At 37.3% G+C, this 19,187-nt stretch overlaps 1 protein-coding gene and 1 pseudogene across 1 annotated transcript in view; both read right to left on the reverse strand.

The window, feature by feature from the left end:
- Nucleotides 1-19,187, reverse strand: part of TNKS (tankyrase) — a 163,346-nt gene that overhangs the window by 65,951 nt on the left and 78,208 nt on the right. The window contains exons 4-5 of the mRNA XM_054720078.1: nucleotides 9,683-9,719; nucleotides 8,848-8,923 (exon numbers count right to left, since the gene is read on the reverse strand). Coding sequence (XP_054576053.1) covers nucleotides 8,848-8,923; nucleotides 9,683-9,719 — 113 coding nt within the window. The remainder of the gene's footprint in view (nucleotides 1-8,847; nucleotides 8,924-9,682; nucleotides 9,720-19,187) is intronic.
- On the reverse strand, nucleotides 17,576-19,027 carry LOC129150002 (cofilin-1-like; annotated as a pseudogene).

Raw genomic sequence — 19,187 nt, forward strand, 5'->3', positions numbered from 1 at the left:
AGTGTGCTATTTGGAGATGGCCTGTAGGTGGCCTCCCTTATAATAAGGGGAGTCGTGCCCTTATAAAGAGACACCCAGAGCTCGCTTTCTCTCTCAGCAAGCAGGCATCCCGCCATAAGCCAGGACAAGAGGCCCTCATCAGAAACTGACCATGCTGGCACCTTACCCTGGGACTTCCCAGCCTCCAGAGCGGTGAGAAAGGTTTCTGTTAAGCCACCCAGTCTACTGTATCCCAACCTGAGCACCACACAACTGGTAAACAATGAATCAAGAAGTCAATAGTTTCTGTTGGTTTTGTATTACTGCCAAACCACTGTTCCTAATAATGCTAATTCAAAGCTACAGATAGCTTCAAAGTTCTTAAATCCCAAATCTTCACTTTTTTTCTGCTTCTCATGAGGCCAGAAGAGTTTCTGAGATCAGATTTTTCTTTGTACCTAAGTAAGCCTTTTTACACAGTAAGGTTCACCCTTTACTAAAAACATTTAAGAGTTTTTTCAGAATACTGTCAACTGGACAGTTTAAGCTAAAGAAATCATAATCAAATAATAATCATTATAGGTGTATTTTTAAATCTCTTTATCATGTAATAACTGATAAATAAAAATATCTCATCAGTGTGCCAGGCCAGCTCAGCCAAGGGTTCGGTGAGCCTGAGGGGGGGCGGCGAAGGATTGAAGAAAAGACAAAGAGAATAAGCTGCATCTAGGTGGATCTCCTGTGCCTGGCTAAGGCCACAGAGAAAGATCCAGAGGGCAAGCTAAGCCTTTATTTTATAGCCAGAGGTAAACACGGTAGTGGTCACCACAGTTACAATGTTCTTGTGAGTTTCACTTGTTTTGGCAGAACTTGTTGCACCTCCCACAGCCCATTAGCTACTCAGATAGGATCTAGGGGGCATCATAAGGTCAAGCTTAATTATGCTAAGAAGGCTGTGCCTTCTAAGCTGAGACTTATTTGTGGCTTTGCCAACAGGTCAGTCCGAGGCTTAACCCTATAGCCGCTCCCTACAATCAGGGCCTGGCTAGTGTGGATCAGTGATTGAGCACTGACCTATGAACCAGAAGGTCACAGTTTGATTCCCAGTCAGGGCACATGCCTTGGTTGCAGGCTCGATCCCCAGTATGCGGTGTGCAGGAGGCAGCTGATCAATGATTCTCTCTCATCATGGATGTTTCTATCTCTCTATCCATATATATATGTGTGTGTGTGTATAAATACTACCACGCAGCACCCACTTACCTGAAGCACTAGGACGGCAGCAATGCCACTGAGGCCACTTAGTGTGTTTCTTCCTGATCCTCCTATTCCCTTGCCACTCGACCACATGAATATTTTTCAAGCTATTGCTGCAGTTATAATCTACCCTACCCTATAAAGATTTTACTAGTATTTATAGAGGCAAAAAAGTACCTTTAAACATAGATTGTTACAATTTTAAAAGGAAATTCAAAAGTGTTATTTTTGTAATTTGGCCTCTAAATCAAATTTAACAATGAATCATACACACAGCAAAATGATGTAGTTATTTTCTATCCCTCAACTATAAACTCAGAATGCAAGAAACTTGTACTTTTTGGATATGAGTGTAGGAGAAACCACAGTTCGGAGGAGGGTGGCTAAGCAGAACTAAAATGAACTCCTAAGTTTTACCACCTACTTTTTAACACTATGGTCTCTTTCTATAGAAATTCTTTTCTCAAAGAGAGCACAGTTGGCACGGGTACTAATTACCCTCACCAGCAGAAATGTCATGCTTGACAAAATAAGAGACTGTTTTAGTAGAAGTGATTCCCTAATGAAAAATAAAAAAGACATTTTCAAGGCCTTATTGTTACAAAATGAATATACATAAGCATAAAGATTTTATACAATACATCCCAACATAAGTAGGCAAGAAAACTTGCTCTAAGGGATTTCTGCATTACAGTAAGACATGCACCACTCAGCAAGATATACTTTAAAGATGTGATGTGATTAGATATATAATTAAACCTAAAGCACTTGAAGAGTTCCCTAATGCAGAGTTACTGCATTTCGACCTTCTTGTAATTCCAAGTAACATCTGAAGTATGGTCTATGTAAGTTGAAAATTAAAATATGGTATGACCTTTTAGCTACCAAGATTTGGCAAGAACAGAGGACGATGCTATAGGCCACTAAAGGCCATAGGGAGCCAGGCATATGCCCACACTTTCTTAAAGGAGAAAAAGGTTCCATATAAACTTTATTAGAGATACCAGGAGTCTTTTACTAGTGTGACTCTATGGGCTCTTATATATTCCAATTCTATATTATGATAATTACTACTAACTGATAAAAAAATCCTATATAATAAAAGCCTAATATGCTAAGTGTCCGGCCATCCATTCAACCTATCAAAGCATGATATGCTAATGATATGCTAATGATATGCTAAGGCCGCTCAACTGCTCGCTATGATGTGCACTGACCACCAGGGGGCAGACAGTTGACCAGTCGCTATGATATGCACTGACCACATGAGGGGGCAGACGCTCCGACCTGTAGGTTAGCCTGCTGCTGGGGTCTGGCTGATTGGGACTGAGCGAGATGGGCCGGACATGACCTGGAGCCCTCCCATGGTCCCTCCCTGGCTGGCCAACCTCCTGCATCCCTCCCTGGCTCCAATTGTGCACTGGTGGAGTCCCTCGGCCTGGCCTGCACCCTTTTGCAATCTGGGACCCCTCAGGGGATGTTGGCAAGCTGGTTTCAGCATGATCCCGCAGGCCAGGCCGAGGGACCCCACTGGTGCATGAATTCATGCACCAGGTCTCTAGTAAATTATAAAATGCATTACAATCTTAAAATGTTAATAGTTGGTATCTTAGAGCTAATGTGGCCCAAACTGTTATTTTTTAGGCTAAAAAAATTCAGAACTCAGAGATAAAATAAAACTTGCCATGATCACTTAGCTAGTAACAATATTAACTCAAAATGGTCTTCTACTTTCAAGTTCCTGCTTTTTCCCATAACACCATAATCCCAAAAGATGCAATTGGACATATCTAAAATAATGTTTGGGGTCTTATTTTGAAATCTTCACTATTCTTCCAAGGAGCTATGAAAGAACTACTTTTAGTAATCCACCTGAGAAATGATGCAACAGATAATAAGCATTGATTGAATTACATTTTCTTAGACTAGAGGTAATTTAGTTATTTATTATTAGATAACAAATCACCTCCCAAATTACCTGGGCAGTCCTGCCCCATACTCTAGGATGCTAGGATGGCTTATGTCACCTGGAGGCTGGACTGGGAGTTCAAGCAGAGGCCAGGATGTCTGGGACCCCTTGGTGGTTAGGTTCACTGAGAAGCCTAAATGAGCTCAGGTGGGTCTCTGGTTGGAGGCCTTAGTTCTCCATATGGACTTCTCCACATGGTTGCTTGAGCTGCCTCATGGCATGGCAGCTGGGTTTCAAGATAGAGCATTCCAAAAGCAAGAAATTGGCAGCCACCACACCAATTCAGGGGCTAGTCCTAGAAATAGCATAGCAACACTTCTGCTTTATTTTATTCATCAAAGCAGCCCTGGGCTTAGTCAGAGTCTGTGTGGGAGAGGACTTCATAAGGGCATAAATAATGAGGGGCGCAGTTCATTGAGGGGTCTTCAAAGTAACACTCTATCATAGAAGTATTGCTAAAATGCTGGTCAAACATGATATTCAGAGAAGATTTACACTGAAGGAGAGAGCTGTTAACCAATAATACTGTTATTACAATATGACAAATGTATATAAACCTAAAGTTTAAATACAAATACAAAATCTACACTAATCCTATATGTTCTTTGTGCTTCCTGGATGTGCTTTGGAATTTAAATGAATATGTGGCATTATTTTCAGCCAGATATTAATTTTAATAAGTATGTTCTTATTAAAAAATACATAGCTCTAGAACATATTTCTGAATTTATAAGCTGCTAATTTAAACAAATTTATTAATTAAATGAGATATTGGGTGGTAAGAGGACAAAGGCCAAGCTCCAAAATAATTAACTCAATTATATGCTTTGTAGATTACCTGGTAACCTACATTTTATCCAAATGCTACCTAGGACTCAGCCTAGATAATACAGTTTAAGTGGGGAACACTAGAGTACTCAAAAGTATGTCAGTGTCCATTCTAAATATGTTCAAAAGCTTCAAAAATGTATCAAGGGAGTAGGAATCTAATTTACTGAGGTTCTACCATGTGCTACAAACTGTATACATTAATCACATTATTTCACTTAATCCTCTCAAATGCCTTGTGGAATGGGATGATTTTTCCCATATCAATGAATATATTGAAAACTGTACAGCCACATCCATACTTAGAAAATGAAAGAGCAGAGAACAGAACCCAATCTGTCTGACCTCAGAGCCTATTTGCTCTTTCAATTACATCACACAACTTTTTATGATGCCTTCAAGGGATGGTACTAAATTTTACTTTATTTCTAATTGATCTGTATTTTTAAAATAGTGTTTAAACACTTTACTTTTTTTCTGTTTCCAGAGTCTTATAAATTATTAACTATATTATGGAAGCAAAGATTTACACAGTTAGAAATATGACATTTAAAAAAACTCTTCAGTTAATCTTTCTGAATTTAAATCATGTTCTTACAATTGCCTGTTAATCTAAATTTGTGGTTTCTTACAGAAGAGCATACATGTGTAAATACTAATGCTTTGAAAATAAAAGGGCCAGAAAACAAACCCCACCTCAAATATACACTTTATAATTGTATCACAGGAAAAAGGAATCATACATTTTTTAGTGTGTTGGCTTCAATGTATTGGATTATATCTTAATCATTCTATCAATTTTTAAATTCCCTGTAAACCAATACCACGAAACACATTTTTATTTCCCATGACACTTAACAGAGTAATCTCCATATGGTAAGTACTGAATGTTGGTTAAATGAATGAAATGAGCAGAAAAAAATCTGAAATACCAGAAATAAAGTTCCAACCAAATATTAGTTACTTTCAATATTTGTTGACATATAATCATAGCAACAGCAGGCATTGCAAAGATACATAGTATTCCTATTTAGGAGTATGTTCAGTAATGCCCAACTCCAACCTCCTCATTGTTATGAGGAGGTGATAAATTCAGAACATTTATTCTGAAAGAGGATAAAGGCAGCCAGGAAAGGGAAATAACAGGAGAGGGACCAAAATGAACTCTGAAGAAGGTTCAATGTTAATATAATTTGAGATGTATTCAAATATTTTCATTCATTGTAAAAAGGTATCCCTATGAAAATATTGAAAAACAAAAGACCACCACCTCCTTAAATTTACATATCAATCAAAGCCAGAACATCTATATAATTGCTAATAAAACATCTGATAGAGCCAAGCCAGTGTGGCTCAGTGATTGAGCATCAACCTAAGCACAAGGAGGTCACGGTTTGAGTCCTGGTCAGGGCACATGCCTGGGTTTTGGGTATGTAGTGGGGATGAAGGAGGCAGCCGGTCAATGATTCTCTTTTATTATTGATGTTTCTATCTCTCTCTCCCTCTCCCTTCCTTTCTGAAATCAATAAAAATATATTAAAAAACAAATAAACAAAAAACATCTGGCAGAAAATACTGTAAAGGAAGAGTAAATGAAAACAAATTTAAGTTTGAAAATACAATCTGTTTTAAGGATCTGGTTGTACTTCACTGCAATTCAAAATAATTGTGGAATATTGTACCTAATCATTCTGGACAAGAAACACAAAAAGAATAAATTATATCTGTGCCCCATGTTTCTAAAGTGACCATCATTAAAACATGTATATAATTCTATAAAAATAGCATTTCAGACGAAAGTTTTTTTAAAAAAAATCTGCCTTTGCTCTTTAGAGAAAAATAAAAAACAACTGGAAATTTCTAAAGTAGTCAAGTTCCATTTGGTTTACATGTAAAATAAAAGAATAATATAAAAATATGAATTACTTAAAACCTTAATGATACTTTACTATTTTCATAATTCTATAGGTTAGAAAAACAAATGTCTATGGGAAATAAAAATATTAACATTCACATATTAACTAATTAGATAATCATGAAGTCACCAAATAGTATTAAGAGACTATTTAAAATTTACACTGTCATTGTATAATCCCACGTATTACATTAAAAAGGAATGCTGAAGTCTAAAACCCCCACACATATCTAGGCAAATTCTCCACCTACTAGTTAATGTATAAGGAACAATTCTTTTATAAAAACATTACAAAACTGACATTTCCATGGGCTTTTTAATTTGCAAACCAGGAATCATAGTAAAAACAGAGACAGGCAGGGACTAAGTTAAGCATTAATATAGTTATTTAGAAACCCTCTAAAAATGAATTTGATTCTGCACTGTGTTCTAAAATGCAATTTCAAGAAATAAACTAACTTACTATATATGTAAAGTGCATTTATCCTCTTCATATAAAACCTGAGTTCCTAATTCCAGATAAATACATGCAAATGGCTTGAAAAAATACTAAATATATAAATTAGACTAGTAATTTAATAGGTAGATTTGCTTACACATTTTATTGACATCAATAGTGAGAAAACAAAAGATAATGCCATAACTAAGGGATCTTATCCCAATCTCCATTAGCACCGAGAATATTTACTGCTTTGTGGCTTTGCTGCAACTGCTATATTTAGTAAAAACTACTTTGTGCCATAAACAAGGGTAATATTTAAATATAAACATTATTCAATTTTAATTTTGAAATGTTGTTTGCATTTTGCATATCAATGGAAAATTTTAAATGGTTTTTGTTATGTGCAGAAATAGCACTAAAACCTAATAAATGCTTGTTTAATCTTTTCTAATTTGAGAAAATTGGTAACCTAAAAAGTAAGAGTACATTTAAAAAAATTATTGCATTATTTATGTTATGAATCATTCAGTAGAATATTTGAGACATGTTCTTAAAAATGTTCTAAACATTAAAATACATGTCATCCCTTACAGTACAATTACTCAAAATAAATTAATAAAATAATACTAGTAATAATATATAATAACAGAAAATATAAAATCCCTATTCACATATTTCTGAGTTAATTATCTAAATGATAAAGAGAACGTATGACTTTTTTCACTCAGAGAATAAAACAGCTTATCAGGGAACATATTCATATCTTAAGGTCTTGCTACATGCAAAGTGCCCTGGCTTGGTTCGATGCAAAATACAAAAGAGAGCTAAATATATCAGTGGAAGAAAAAGTCATGTATGAATAACTACAATTCAATAACTCTGGTAAAAGCCATTGAGTAATTCAGAAAAGAAGCCATAGGAATTTGGTTTCAGCTAAAAGGAACCAGGAAAGTGTATCCTCTTTTGATAAGAAGGAAAGATAAAGGAGCTCTATATATATTTGTGTAGGGGGTGAGGCAGGGAGAAGTAATTTGTTAATTATTAGTGTTCATGCTCCTTAATTATTAGGATTGCTGAGCCGAAAATGGGACTGTCAAGGTATAAGGGTAAAGATGGAAGAATAAGTCTGGGATGGAAATCGACTCCTGCCGTAGTAATCGCACATAAATTCTGCAATATTAAAATGGCTATGGAAAACTGAAGTATGCTGGGTTCTATAAAGAGCTCTGGCTAAAGATATTGCTGCACTTACCATTGATAAAAATGCCCTGTTCACTGTGATAAAAGTCATGTTATCTACTGAGAGGAGCCAAACAAAATTTGGAGCTTTAAAGTAACTCAAGAATGTTAAAATCCTCAAAGCAACCTCAAAACTGAAGGGAAAATGAGCAGTTATCATGTTTAAAATCTCCACAAAGCTATCAGTAGTACTTAGTAAATCTCTGCTAGTTTAGAGTTTTATATATACATCATTTAACCTTACATGAAAGTAGAAGTCTCTCCTCAAATTATCCAGAGAAGTGGAACACTCATTAGGTCATGTGAAACAATATACAAACCGTCTACAATAACAAACAACACATATTCCGAGGATTCAATTCTTGCCACTATTCTATGGGTTTCTTTAGAATGGGAAGCAAGTGTGGAAGCAGTCAAGGAAAACTGAATAATTCGGATCTATAAAATCATGACTCAGAAAAATAATTTTTAAAGGCAAAATATGTATTATTTCTAAGGGACACCATCCATCCTCATAGTTTACATAGCATATTTTCAAAATGAATAATCTCAAAGGAATTAATTCTTTAAGTTTTAGGCAAGGGATGATTTCCCTCAATATTTGCAGTGTAACGTTAAATATATTTTAGGTTTTTAAAACATAAAAGCAATCTTTTAACATTAAAAAATTAACTGCCATTTAATGAAAGACTTTATAGTGTCAATATACCATGATAAAAACTTATCCAATAAAAAAAATAAACAAAAAGCATGGCTATCACAGATATCTAAAGAAAATCACTAGAATCATTTTCTCAGCTTTAAATTGAAAAAGTATTGGTATCGAATAAACAAATCTTCCTCTGCCAAGTAAGAAATAAAAAATGCATATATCCTAACAAAAATGGTTAAATAGGACATAGATATTTTCAGTTCCCATGATCATACACAGAAAAATAATGTTATTATAATTTTAATCACCTACAAAACTGCAGTTCCATTTACCAAACAACTTTCAGTGTCTGACATTTAAAGAGAAAGGCTTAAGATCCATGCTTCACCAGCTCAATGAATATGTCACAACTGCCAATAACAGATACAGCAGCATTTCATTTTACAGTGAAAAGATGCCAGGAAATACTGTTATATATGCATACATATATATGCCAACTTCAAACATTTTAACTGTAAAGCAAAAAGAAATTACAGAAGGGGAATATTATATTTTAAATAACTTACCTTTCGTCCATCACTTGCATGGCAATTCACATTGAGAGGAGTCAGTAAAGCCATTAGTTTTTCTTCATTACCACTCCTATAAAAAGGTATGTCATTTCTTTTAAAATTATAGAGCTTCTTATGTATACTTATAGATATTTTTCACAAGAAAGAAAATAGTATGGGTTTGCTTCAATTTCTTTCATATGGTTTTAAATGACTCTCTTTTGCTAAATTCAATTCAATTAATATATTCCTAATTAATTCCTGTTAATCACCATGTAGTAGTACAGCTTGGAAGATCTAGCTTTCTACATTTTTATGTTTTATTTGTCTGCAGAAAGTCACCTTCCTAATTACAAGCAAACTTTATTCTGATAAGTGATCTAAAACACAGGAGTTAAAAATACATACAAAATGCAGTAAAGAGCTAATAAATTAAATTATAAATGAACAAGAACAAAAGAAAATGAATGAGAATTTTAACATTTACTTTATGCCCCTCATTCAAGCTTTTGAAAATTAGAAAAAATTTTAAAGAAAAATGAAGGTATAGATATTTAAATACTCTGAGAATATCATTGGAAAAGCCGGGCAACTAAGGTTTGCAGGTACCTTTAGATATGTTCCAAATACAATTAACCTTATAATCATCACCAGACTGAGACTGCCTCATTTAATACAGCTAATCATGTAAAGTAAAATACACAAAGATTTACTATAAGGTCTTTTCTGCATTATTGCATAAAATCAAGCAAGACAATATCATGTTATAATTTTTATAGTCCTCCACCTGCCCACCCCCTATTCTCCCTTAAATGCATTATACTCACTTAAAATGAATGGAATCACTTACCTAGCAGCTTCTAGGAGTTCGTCTTTCTTGTATTCACCTAGATGATTACAAAATATCATGCTGTTAGCATTTGGCAGAAGACAGATTAAGAAATGCAGTAGGCAGCAAATAGAGAATTAAATAGAGAAGAACAGAAAAAGATAGTCCACACCCCGCTGGGTGATGGAGCCGTGACGTTAGCCAGCTTGTGAAGGCAGCATCACCAGTGCCTTGGAGACGGGCAGCAAATTGACGCAGCTTCTTGTCCAATCCTCAGATGAAGTAGCTTTCTTCAGACAACCAATGAATGCTAAATCTCGTGTCCAGAAACACATTCCCTCTGATAACAGCATGCCAGCTGAAGACAATACGCCCTCCCCCCTTTTCTATTCAGCCTGTCACAGTATACTTGTGAAGCATAATACATTCTGAGACAAAAGCAAAATAATGTGGCTCTTTAAAGGTACACATTACTTGTCTTCAAAAAATTCAGTTTTTTGGTAAAGACATGGAAAGTTAAAAAACACACATTAATTGCCACTGCTGAGTTTTATAGCAGAAGAAAAAAAAATCAGAACCTTGAAGCCTTTGCCTGGATAGGGTAGGTCTGTAGACTAGAAATACGTGAACTACGTACCAAATGCTATGAACCTCTTGGAGGCAGCGCTCCAAAAACCAAAACAGTGAATACATTTTTAAATGACAATAATATTCTAACATGCTATAATCTTTACACTTTATACAAATCCAGTACCAAGTTGTAACAAACAATAAACCTTAAAAATATTTTTAAAAAGCAGGCTGGGGTCTCTGTGAATGAGCAGATATCTAACTACTGAGATGTGAATACATTTTTTTCATTCTATTTTTTAATATATCACAGACTAAAAAGAGGTATATAATTTAAGACCTTCAATACAAACTTCCCAGGGTATTCAATATTTAACAAACAAGTTTCTTTTGAATGCTTAAAGAATAAGAAATTTTAATAGTATAGCATCTGTTCATTCAATAGAGAAAAAGAATAGCCAGGACTATGATTCAGCTTTAATAATACATGGACTCAGTTTGCTATATCACTGAAGAAATACTTATGTTTAATGCTATTAAGAAATAAGCTTATATTATTTTTATAATCTTACTTATAAATATAGATTTCTTTGCATTTTGTTTCTGTTTTGCTACAGAATGCAGACTATTGATGCAAACACTATAAAGACATTTCAGGACCACCAAGCACATATTTAAGTTCTATAATCCATCATTGCCAAATATTCTTTTAGTTTAGACTCTGTCTTACTTCTCAAATTAAGATTACATTAAAATTTAAGAACTGTGAAAAGTTATTTTCTAATAAGAAAATCGTTTTTAAAAATCTATTCTTCCCTAAGGAAATTTTATATACCAATAAAATCACACGTTCAACAATATACATAGATAAGCTAGAATGCATGATTCCTGATGATATGAGTTGGCCTTTCCAATTTCCCATATTTGCACTCCAGATTCTTTAACTGATTCACAGTTTAAGATCGGTATTATTATATCCCTCGCCAATAAAGCTCTTCACTTCCCAAAACCAAAAACCTATCTTTACTAAACATTTTAGTTGGCAATATGGAAGCTGGTGAGTTAATTTAAAAAGCCCCTGTGAGAAAAATGGTATAACCCATAACCTCAAATATCTTAAATATCAAGAGCAAAGAAAATCAAATTATGGAATTATCTATAGAAGTCTTTCTTTCAGGCAATGAACATTTATTTGAAAGGCCTATATGCCAGACTCAAAACCAAGAGACACACTATCATCTCTATAGTCAAGGAATATTAGTCTATCAAATGAAACAGACCAGTAAACAAACAATTACAGTAGAGTATAAAAAGAATCGTATGAAGTGCTATAAAGAGCTTAAAGACTAGTCTAAGTGGGAATTAATAAAAGGCAGGTAATTATAGTTCAAGGAAGGTTTCCTGGAAGAGGGAAACTTGCACAGAGTTTTGAAGGAAGACAGGTGATCCTCAGATAAAGAAGGGTGAGGGAGAAGGAAAATGGTAGCTCTGCAAACCTGAAACAAAGGACTTGCAGGGGAATGGGGACGGATGAGGCAGAGTAGAATTAGAAAGATCATGAATGACCCTCTAAGAACTCTGAACATTATTTTGAAAGCAATGAGGAAATATTAAAATATTTTAACACGGGGAGTACAAAGTATATTTAAAGAGCTGCAAGTTTGTGATTATGTAAACTATTTCTATGCTCTACTCCAGTGAACTATAGTTGGAAAGAAAAGTGGCCCAAAGCGAAGAGGAGGTGGACAGAGTAGGACAATGAATTTTGACATAGTTTATATTTTGGAGTAAATATAAATTCCCTTATATACAGTAAAAACATTAAAATTGGAGACTGAAAGTAGCTACCATTGAAATCTAAGTCATAGTGAAATGTGACTCCAATAAGCTAAGTAGTAAAACTGCAAAGTATTTGGGATCTTCAAAGCTAAAATCAATCTACCTACAGTTTTCTCCAAAAGGCACATTTTTGCAAAAATGTTATTCCCTCATAGATAAGCTGATAATAAACCAAAGTGTCCAAAAGAAAACATTTACATATATCTGACAGAGCCGGACATAGCTGTTACAAATGGCTTTCTACTCTTACTGTTAGCTAGCCTAGTACTTTAATCAGCTTTGCTGCAATACATTCCAACATCCACTATCTGGTGCCCAAGGACTATAATCCATAAACAGTCTACACTATTTTTCACATGCTACATTGCAGCTACAACCAACATAATGAATATAGGATGTCCTTTATGCACTCTGACAACAAATCTAAACTACTACTTACTTAACAGCCAAACCACAGGTTCTGTTCCATTTTAGCTGAGAATCTGAAAATATTCTGGCTGAGACTATGGTGCTCTATGGAGCATTTATATTCTTTAATAACATTCAGATAAAGGCTAGCAATAGATCAGTCAGAAACAAAACTAGGCAATTATAGTCAAGATAATAGCAGCCAAGAATGGAGAAAATGGATGGCTTAAAATATTTTTCTTTGATTAGAATAAAATAAGTGGGATAAAAAAATAAGCAAGCAAAAAGTTTATTTTCCAAAGTCTGAATTTTTATTATTAGTAAACTAATGAAAGGATACATGTAAAGATAAGCATACGCATGCGCTGCGCACACACACACCCACACACACACCCACCCACCCACCCACACACACACACACATATACACACACACAGTGGGATGTAAGTTAATGTGTTAAAGATGTATGTTACCAGAAAGAAGGTTAAAAATAAAGGTTAAAACATAAAGATTAAAAATAACCCCCCCTTGTATTTCTCTGAAGTAGGTAGAAGACAAATTACTTTTTGAATAAAAATGAAGAACACCTACATCAATAAATAGAAGTCATGATTATTGACATCTCAATTTTAACATTTTAAGGGGCTTCTGACCCTTTCTTCAGCAACTGACAGGGTCAAAGTAGACTTGATTTTGTAAAAATGAGTTCATTTGGTTTTGTTGAGATGGGAGAGCATGGAAAGATTATGATTGTGAAATCACAAGTTCTTAAAGCAGTAAGGAACTAAAAAGAATTATGACCTTTCTTTTCTCTACTTTGAAACCATGCATAATACATGCCTATCAGTAACATCTCTTGTTATATGGCATGAGGGGGGTTTAGTTTGAAAGTCATCTTTCTCCTGTCACCTCAACCCCAATTTCAGTCACTCTCCTAAGGGACCATCTGCAACAGATTCATTTACAGTTAATGAAACTGATACTAAGGCAGTTAAGTGAACTGTCTAAGGTTTCATCAGTATTATTCACTATCTGTTAGGCCTTGAACAAGGCTAATATATGAGTAAAAATGAAACAAATCTGAGCTTTCAAAGAAGCAATGTAAACAAAAGAGTAAAAAAACAATAGCAATAAACAATTTTAAAAAGCAACCCCAAAAACTAGCTTTAAACAAATAAACATATTTATATAATATAAGCCAAATATTTTCATCAAAACTATATTAAAGCATTGGAGCTTTCATATGAGCTTGTAAACATGGGCAATAAAAAGTAATTTTAGTTAATATTTTGGGCCAAGGGAATAGGAATGAAGAAAATCCATCCCAAGTCTATTCAAATAATCAATGCATTTTACATTTCCCATAACATGCTTTAATTCCTCATGCTCTAGGTATCTCAAGGGAAGAGCTATGTATAGACTTCAATCAAGAAACAGATCCATAAGATACAGCGAACATTTTGACAGTTGCCAGATGGGAGGAGGGTTGGAGAGGGGGATGGGTGAGAAAGGTGAAGGGATTAAGAAGTACAAAGTGGTAGTTACAAAATAGTCATGGGGATGTAAAGTATAGCATAGGGAATATAGTCAATAATATTGTAATAACTACATTCAGATGGGTACTAGATTTATTGGGGTGATCACTTTGTAAGTTATATAAATGTCTAAACACTGGGTTGTAAACTAATGCAATATTGTAGTCAGCTGTAATTAAAAAATTAAAAAATATTATAAAACAAAACCTGTTATCAAGGACTTTATGTTGCCAAGTATTAAGTAGTACCATGAGTTGATAATTTTCATACAGATATTTTTTTCATCAAGATACCAGCAAATATAAGAGTTGAATTGATTTTTGTAACTACACTGACAGCCTATATATAAAATAAAATATTAATTTAGGTGATATATTCCATGTATTCACTAATAGTTTGAAAATTTGGAACCATCTATGTAGTGATAGAAGGAATTTCACTAAAGCACCAGGAGATAATCTAATCTCAAGAAGTTAAAGCTATGTCTTCCACCAAGATCAATTTCAGATTAACTAATATTCTACTATATATAAATGATGACTCTAAGAATTATTGAATTATTTTTTTCTCCTTGAAATCTTTCATGAATATTTTCAGGACAATAGGGGAAAAATTACAGTTATCAGCATTCTCAATGCTTTTTTCTTCTATATCCTGTCATTCTTCTCATTCATTTTTCTACTTGCTTCAAAGTCTAGAATTATGATCAGACTAAACACTCAACAGTCATTCTAAATATGGAATAATTAGGGGCTTTCAAAATCTAGGCTTGAGCAGAGTATTTTCCTGGTGGAGATCCTTTCCTTCTTTTGCCTCCTACAACTTTGACCTTTTTAATTAGGCAGTATTAGGCAACATTAAACATAACCTGTGCTATAATCCTACCTAATAATAGAGTAATATGCAAATTGACCATACCTTCACTATGCTCACGATTGGCCAGGAGGCGCGGGAGGGAGGGGGCGGGACTCGGGGTGGCCAGGGTGGCTGATTGGGCCGGAGGGATGCTGAGCTATGGCTGTGCTGCGGCACAGAAGAGGCCTCTGGGGCAGCGAGCCCACATCCTGCCGCCAACCATCAAAAGCAAGGAGCTGGGTGTCCGCTCCGGCACCAGCGGACAGACACCCAGCTCCCCCGCGATCGAAAGTGAAAGCGGGGGAGCTAGGGGTCTGTCCGCTCCGGCACCAGGCCAAAAGCCTCCGCCAGAGGCTTTTGAAAGGCCTGGTGCACCAGCGGACAGACACCCAGCTCCCCCACGACCGAAAGCGGGGAGCTGTGTGTCCGCTCCGGCACCAGCGGACCCCCTGCCATCAAAAGCGGGGAGCAGGCTGCCAGCAGTGTCCGTGGAGCGTGCTAGGCTTTGCGGGGCAGCGGATATGGCCTGGATGGCAGGTTAGGCCTAGGGGACCCTACATGTGCATTATTTGAACATGCACTGGGCCTCATAACAAAGTATGCTGTTTAATACAGTACCCACCACATTCACATGGATACTTACTTTTAAGTGAATCATAAAAAAATATTTTAAAAATACAAATTCTGTTCCTCAGTTGCACTAACCAGATTTCAGGTTTTTCAATAGGCACAAGTGGCTAGTGCCCACCACACTGGATAGACAGAGAGAATGTCAGACAGACAGTTGAAACTTTTTTTGGACCATGCTACTCCAGTGTGTTTAATGACAATTTAAGAAGTCATCTTTTACTCTAATAAACTACTTTTCATATATTCTCACTCTTAAAATTCTTACTGCCAAAACGTATAAACTCCCCCCCCCCCAAATGAATACCAAACAACTTATTCATCAGCATAAAATACAGGGGAAAACACTGGACTGTGTGATAAAAGATCTGGAGTGTGTGCTAGCACTGCCATCAATTTCCTGGTGTGACCTCAGGGAGAGTCACTTTAGCTTCCTAGAAGCCTCCATTTTATTGTCATTTGGAAAAATGAGGGTGGAGGGTTAAATGACCTCTGAAGTTTCAGCTCTAAAACTCTTACCCTGTATTTGATTCTCAATACTGCTCAGATCTTTTTCTAAGACAATTTTAATGATGCCTAAACAGAATTTAAGAAAAAACAAAATTATCTCGGGAAAAATCTCTACTAAACTATTATAAAAAGTAGTACCTGGAATTATAGGGTAAGCATAAAGCAATTTTACCTAAACAGCACTATTTTCTATTGTGTTGGTAAATTAAAAAAAAAAAAAAAAAAGTTCATCTAAGTATGGAAGTAGACATAAACCAGGAAGATTATTATTTAAGAAGAATTTTCCAATTCATTAGGAAATGGAGATGTGTCCCACTCCCTGAAGGGCAGCTGAAAATCATTTTTCAAAGAAAAAAAAAAAGACACCCCCCCAATCTTACCTAATAATAGAGTAATATGCAAATTGACCGTACCTTTGCTACACCTACCAGCCACGCCCACCAGCCAATCAGAGCGAGTATGCAAATAAACCCAACCAAGATGGCTACAGCCACAGAGAGCAAGGTTTCCCAGGCAACAGAGGAAGACAAGCTTTCCACCTGCCCTTGCCTGGCCTAAGCCTCCACTCAAGCTACGAAGTTTCAATTATAGAAGGTAAACAAATCGAAACAGAAATGGCGGGAGCCACAGAGCTGGAAAGAGCAGGCCAGGGTTGTCCCCGGCAACAGAGGAAGCAAAGCTTCTGCAGCCGTGGCCGGTCTAGGCCTCCACTCCAGGCTACAAAGTTTCAATTATAGAAGGTGAATTAACCCTAACAGAAATGGCTGCTGGCCACGGAGCAAGCAGGAGGCTTGGCTCCGCTCCAGGATACAAAGTTTCAATTGTAGAAGGTAAATAAATTCCAGATACCAGGGCCTCTGCTTGGGTCGCCAGGGGGTGTGGCTGGCCTGCAAACCACCATAGGCCCTTTGCTCAGGCCGCCTCATGCCCCAAGGGAACCCCTATCCTGATCCGGGACTCCCTTCAGGGCAAACCAGCTGGCCCCCACCCGTGCACCAGGCCTCTATCCTATCTAATAAAAGAGTAATATGCAGATTGACCAACACACAAGATGGCTGCCCCCATGGGGTCAAAGATCCTGCCCCCATGTGGACACAAGATGGCTGGCACAAGATGGCCAGCAGGGGAAGGCAGTTGGGGGTGATCAAGCCAGCAGGGGAGGGCAGTTAGGGGTGACCAGGCTGGCAGAGGAGGAAAATTGGGGGCAAACAGGCTGGCAGGGGAGCAGTTAGGCATCAATCAGGCTGGCAGGGGAATGGTTAGGGGGTGATCAGGCTGGCAGGCAGAAGCGGTTAGGGTCAATCAGGAAGGCAGGCAGGCGAGCAGTTGGGACTGGGATCGGGCCTAAACGGGCAGCTGGACATCCCTTGAGGGGTCCCAGATTGGAGAGGGTGCAGGCTGGGCTGAGGGACACCCCCCTCCGTGCACGAATTTCGTGCACCAGGCCTCAGGTATGATTATATTATCCTGTGCCACAATATTAAAATAATAAAAATTGTAATATATTACATCCAATACAAAAATCTAAACCAATGTCCTAAAACTTTTAAAAAGCACAATACAACATTCAAACATAACAAAAGCTCTGAAAAAAAACCACAATGTAATCAATAAATGATTGTTAGCAACCAGTTTCTTGGTATGCAATGACATGACTTTGCTTAGCCCCAGTAATATCTAAGATACAAATCCCATTTATAAACACTTACCAGTGTTTCAAATGATTTATACCTGTTTCTGATATTCTGTTAATTGTATCTGAAGTGTGACTTGACTTTTTGCTGAAATTTATTTTTCTGTTAAAATGTAAGTATTAAAAATTTGGAACATAAATATAAATACACACTGGCTGAAAAAACTTTTTTTTTTTTCAATTAGGTGAGGCTTTTTATTGTTGTTTTTCTTCCCTTTTTTTTTTTTTTTTAATTAAGGGTCCCTTACTGGTCCTGCTTCCCTGAGTGGCCATGACCAGGTGGAAAAGGGGAGGGGAACCAGGCAGCATGGGGAAGGGTTATCTTCACAACATTCCATTTATACACAGAACTAAACAGACAAGCAGAGTCACTATTGCGGTTAGAAGTTGGCAGCATGGGAAAGGAGGGGCGAAACAGGTAGCAAGTAGGGGTGTCGTTAAAAAAATACAGGCCCTCTCCAAAACTGGGGTGCCTGGGGTAGGGAGGACTTGGTCTGTTTCAACCCGAGAGGAATCAGAAGATCAGAAGCTGTTTGGGAAGGCCAGAACCGTCAGGGGTGGAGGGAGAAGGAAGGTCCAGGGGGTGGGGGGCTGTTTGGCAACTGGGTGAAGGGATTGCCCTCCCCCTGCTGGGATCCCTCCAGCCCCTCTGGTCTGGCAGAAGGGGGGCAGCCTGCAACCCCCCACAGGCAGGTCTGGGGCTGCCAGATGCTCCAGGCAGGGGGCTTGGAGGGGGCTCACAAAGGCTTCCCTCCAGGGAGATGACAGCACTGCCCCCCAGCTTCTCTGCCAGAGTGCAGCGGTCCTTGACCTCTTCGTAGCAGTTTGCTTGTAATTCATGCTTGATTCCCGTAAGCTTCTTCTTAATGGCATCCTTGGAGCTGGCATAGATCATTTTGCTCTTAAGAGGCGCAGACTCAGGGGCCCAGAAGATAAACACCAGGTCCTCCTTCTTGCTCTCCTTGGTCTCATAGGTTGCATCATACAGGGCGTAGCGGCAGTCTTTGTCCGGCAGCATCTTGACGAAGGTGGCGTAGGGGTCGTCTACTGTCTGGCCCACATCACCTACCAGGATCTCCTTGCCCTCTTCCAGAATGATGTTCTTCTTGCCTTCACTCAGGCAGAAGAGCACCGTCTTCTTGCGCTTCTCTTCACTTCCTCTGGTGTCGAGGACTTACGTACCTTCATGTCATTGAACACTCTGATGACTCCATCAGAGACAGCCACACCAGAGGCCATGTTTCCGGAAGCTAAAGGAGATAGCAAGAAGAGCCTGGAAAGACGAGAGCCGCTGCAGCTGCTGCCGGGATCCGACTCTGAAAAAACTTTTAAGATATATACATTCTCTAAAGTTGGATATTAAAAGCCAAGAGGCATGTTCCTCCAGGATGCTGTTAACCAATGAAACATTCGACAAAGTATGTCTACCAGTATACTGGGGGACAGCACACATATAAAACTATCATGTGCTGCAAGGTTACAAAACATA

The sequence above is a fragment of the Eptesicus fuscus genome, chromosome 8 (genome assembly GCF_027574615.1).
Source record: "Eptesicus fuscus isolate TK198812 chromosome 8, DD_ASM_mEF_20220401, whole genome shotgun sequence".
NCBI classification, from domain to species: Eukaryota; Metazoa; Chordata; class Mammalia; order Chiroptera; family Vespertilionidae; genus Eptesicus; species Eptesicus fuscus.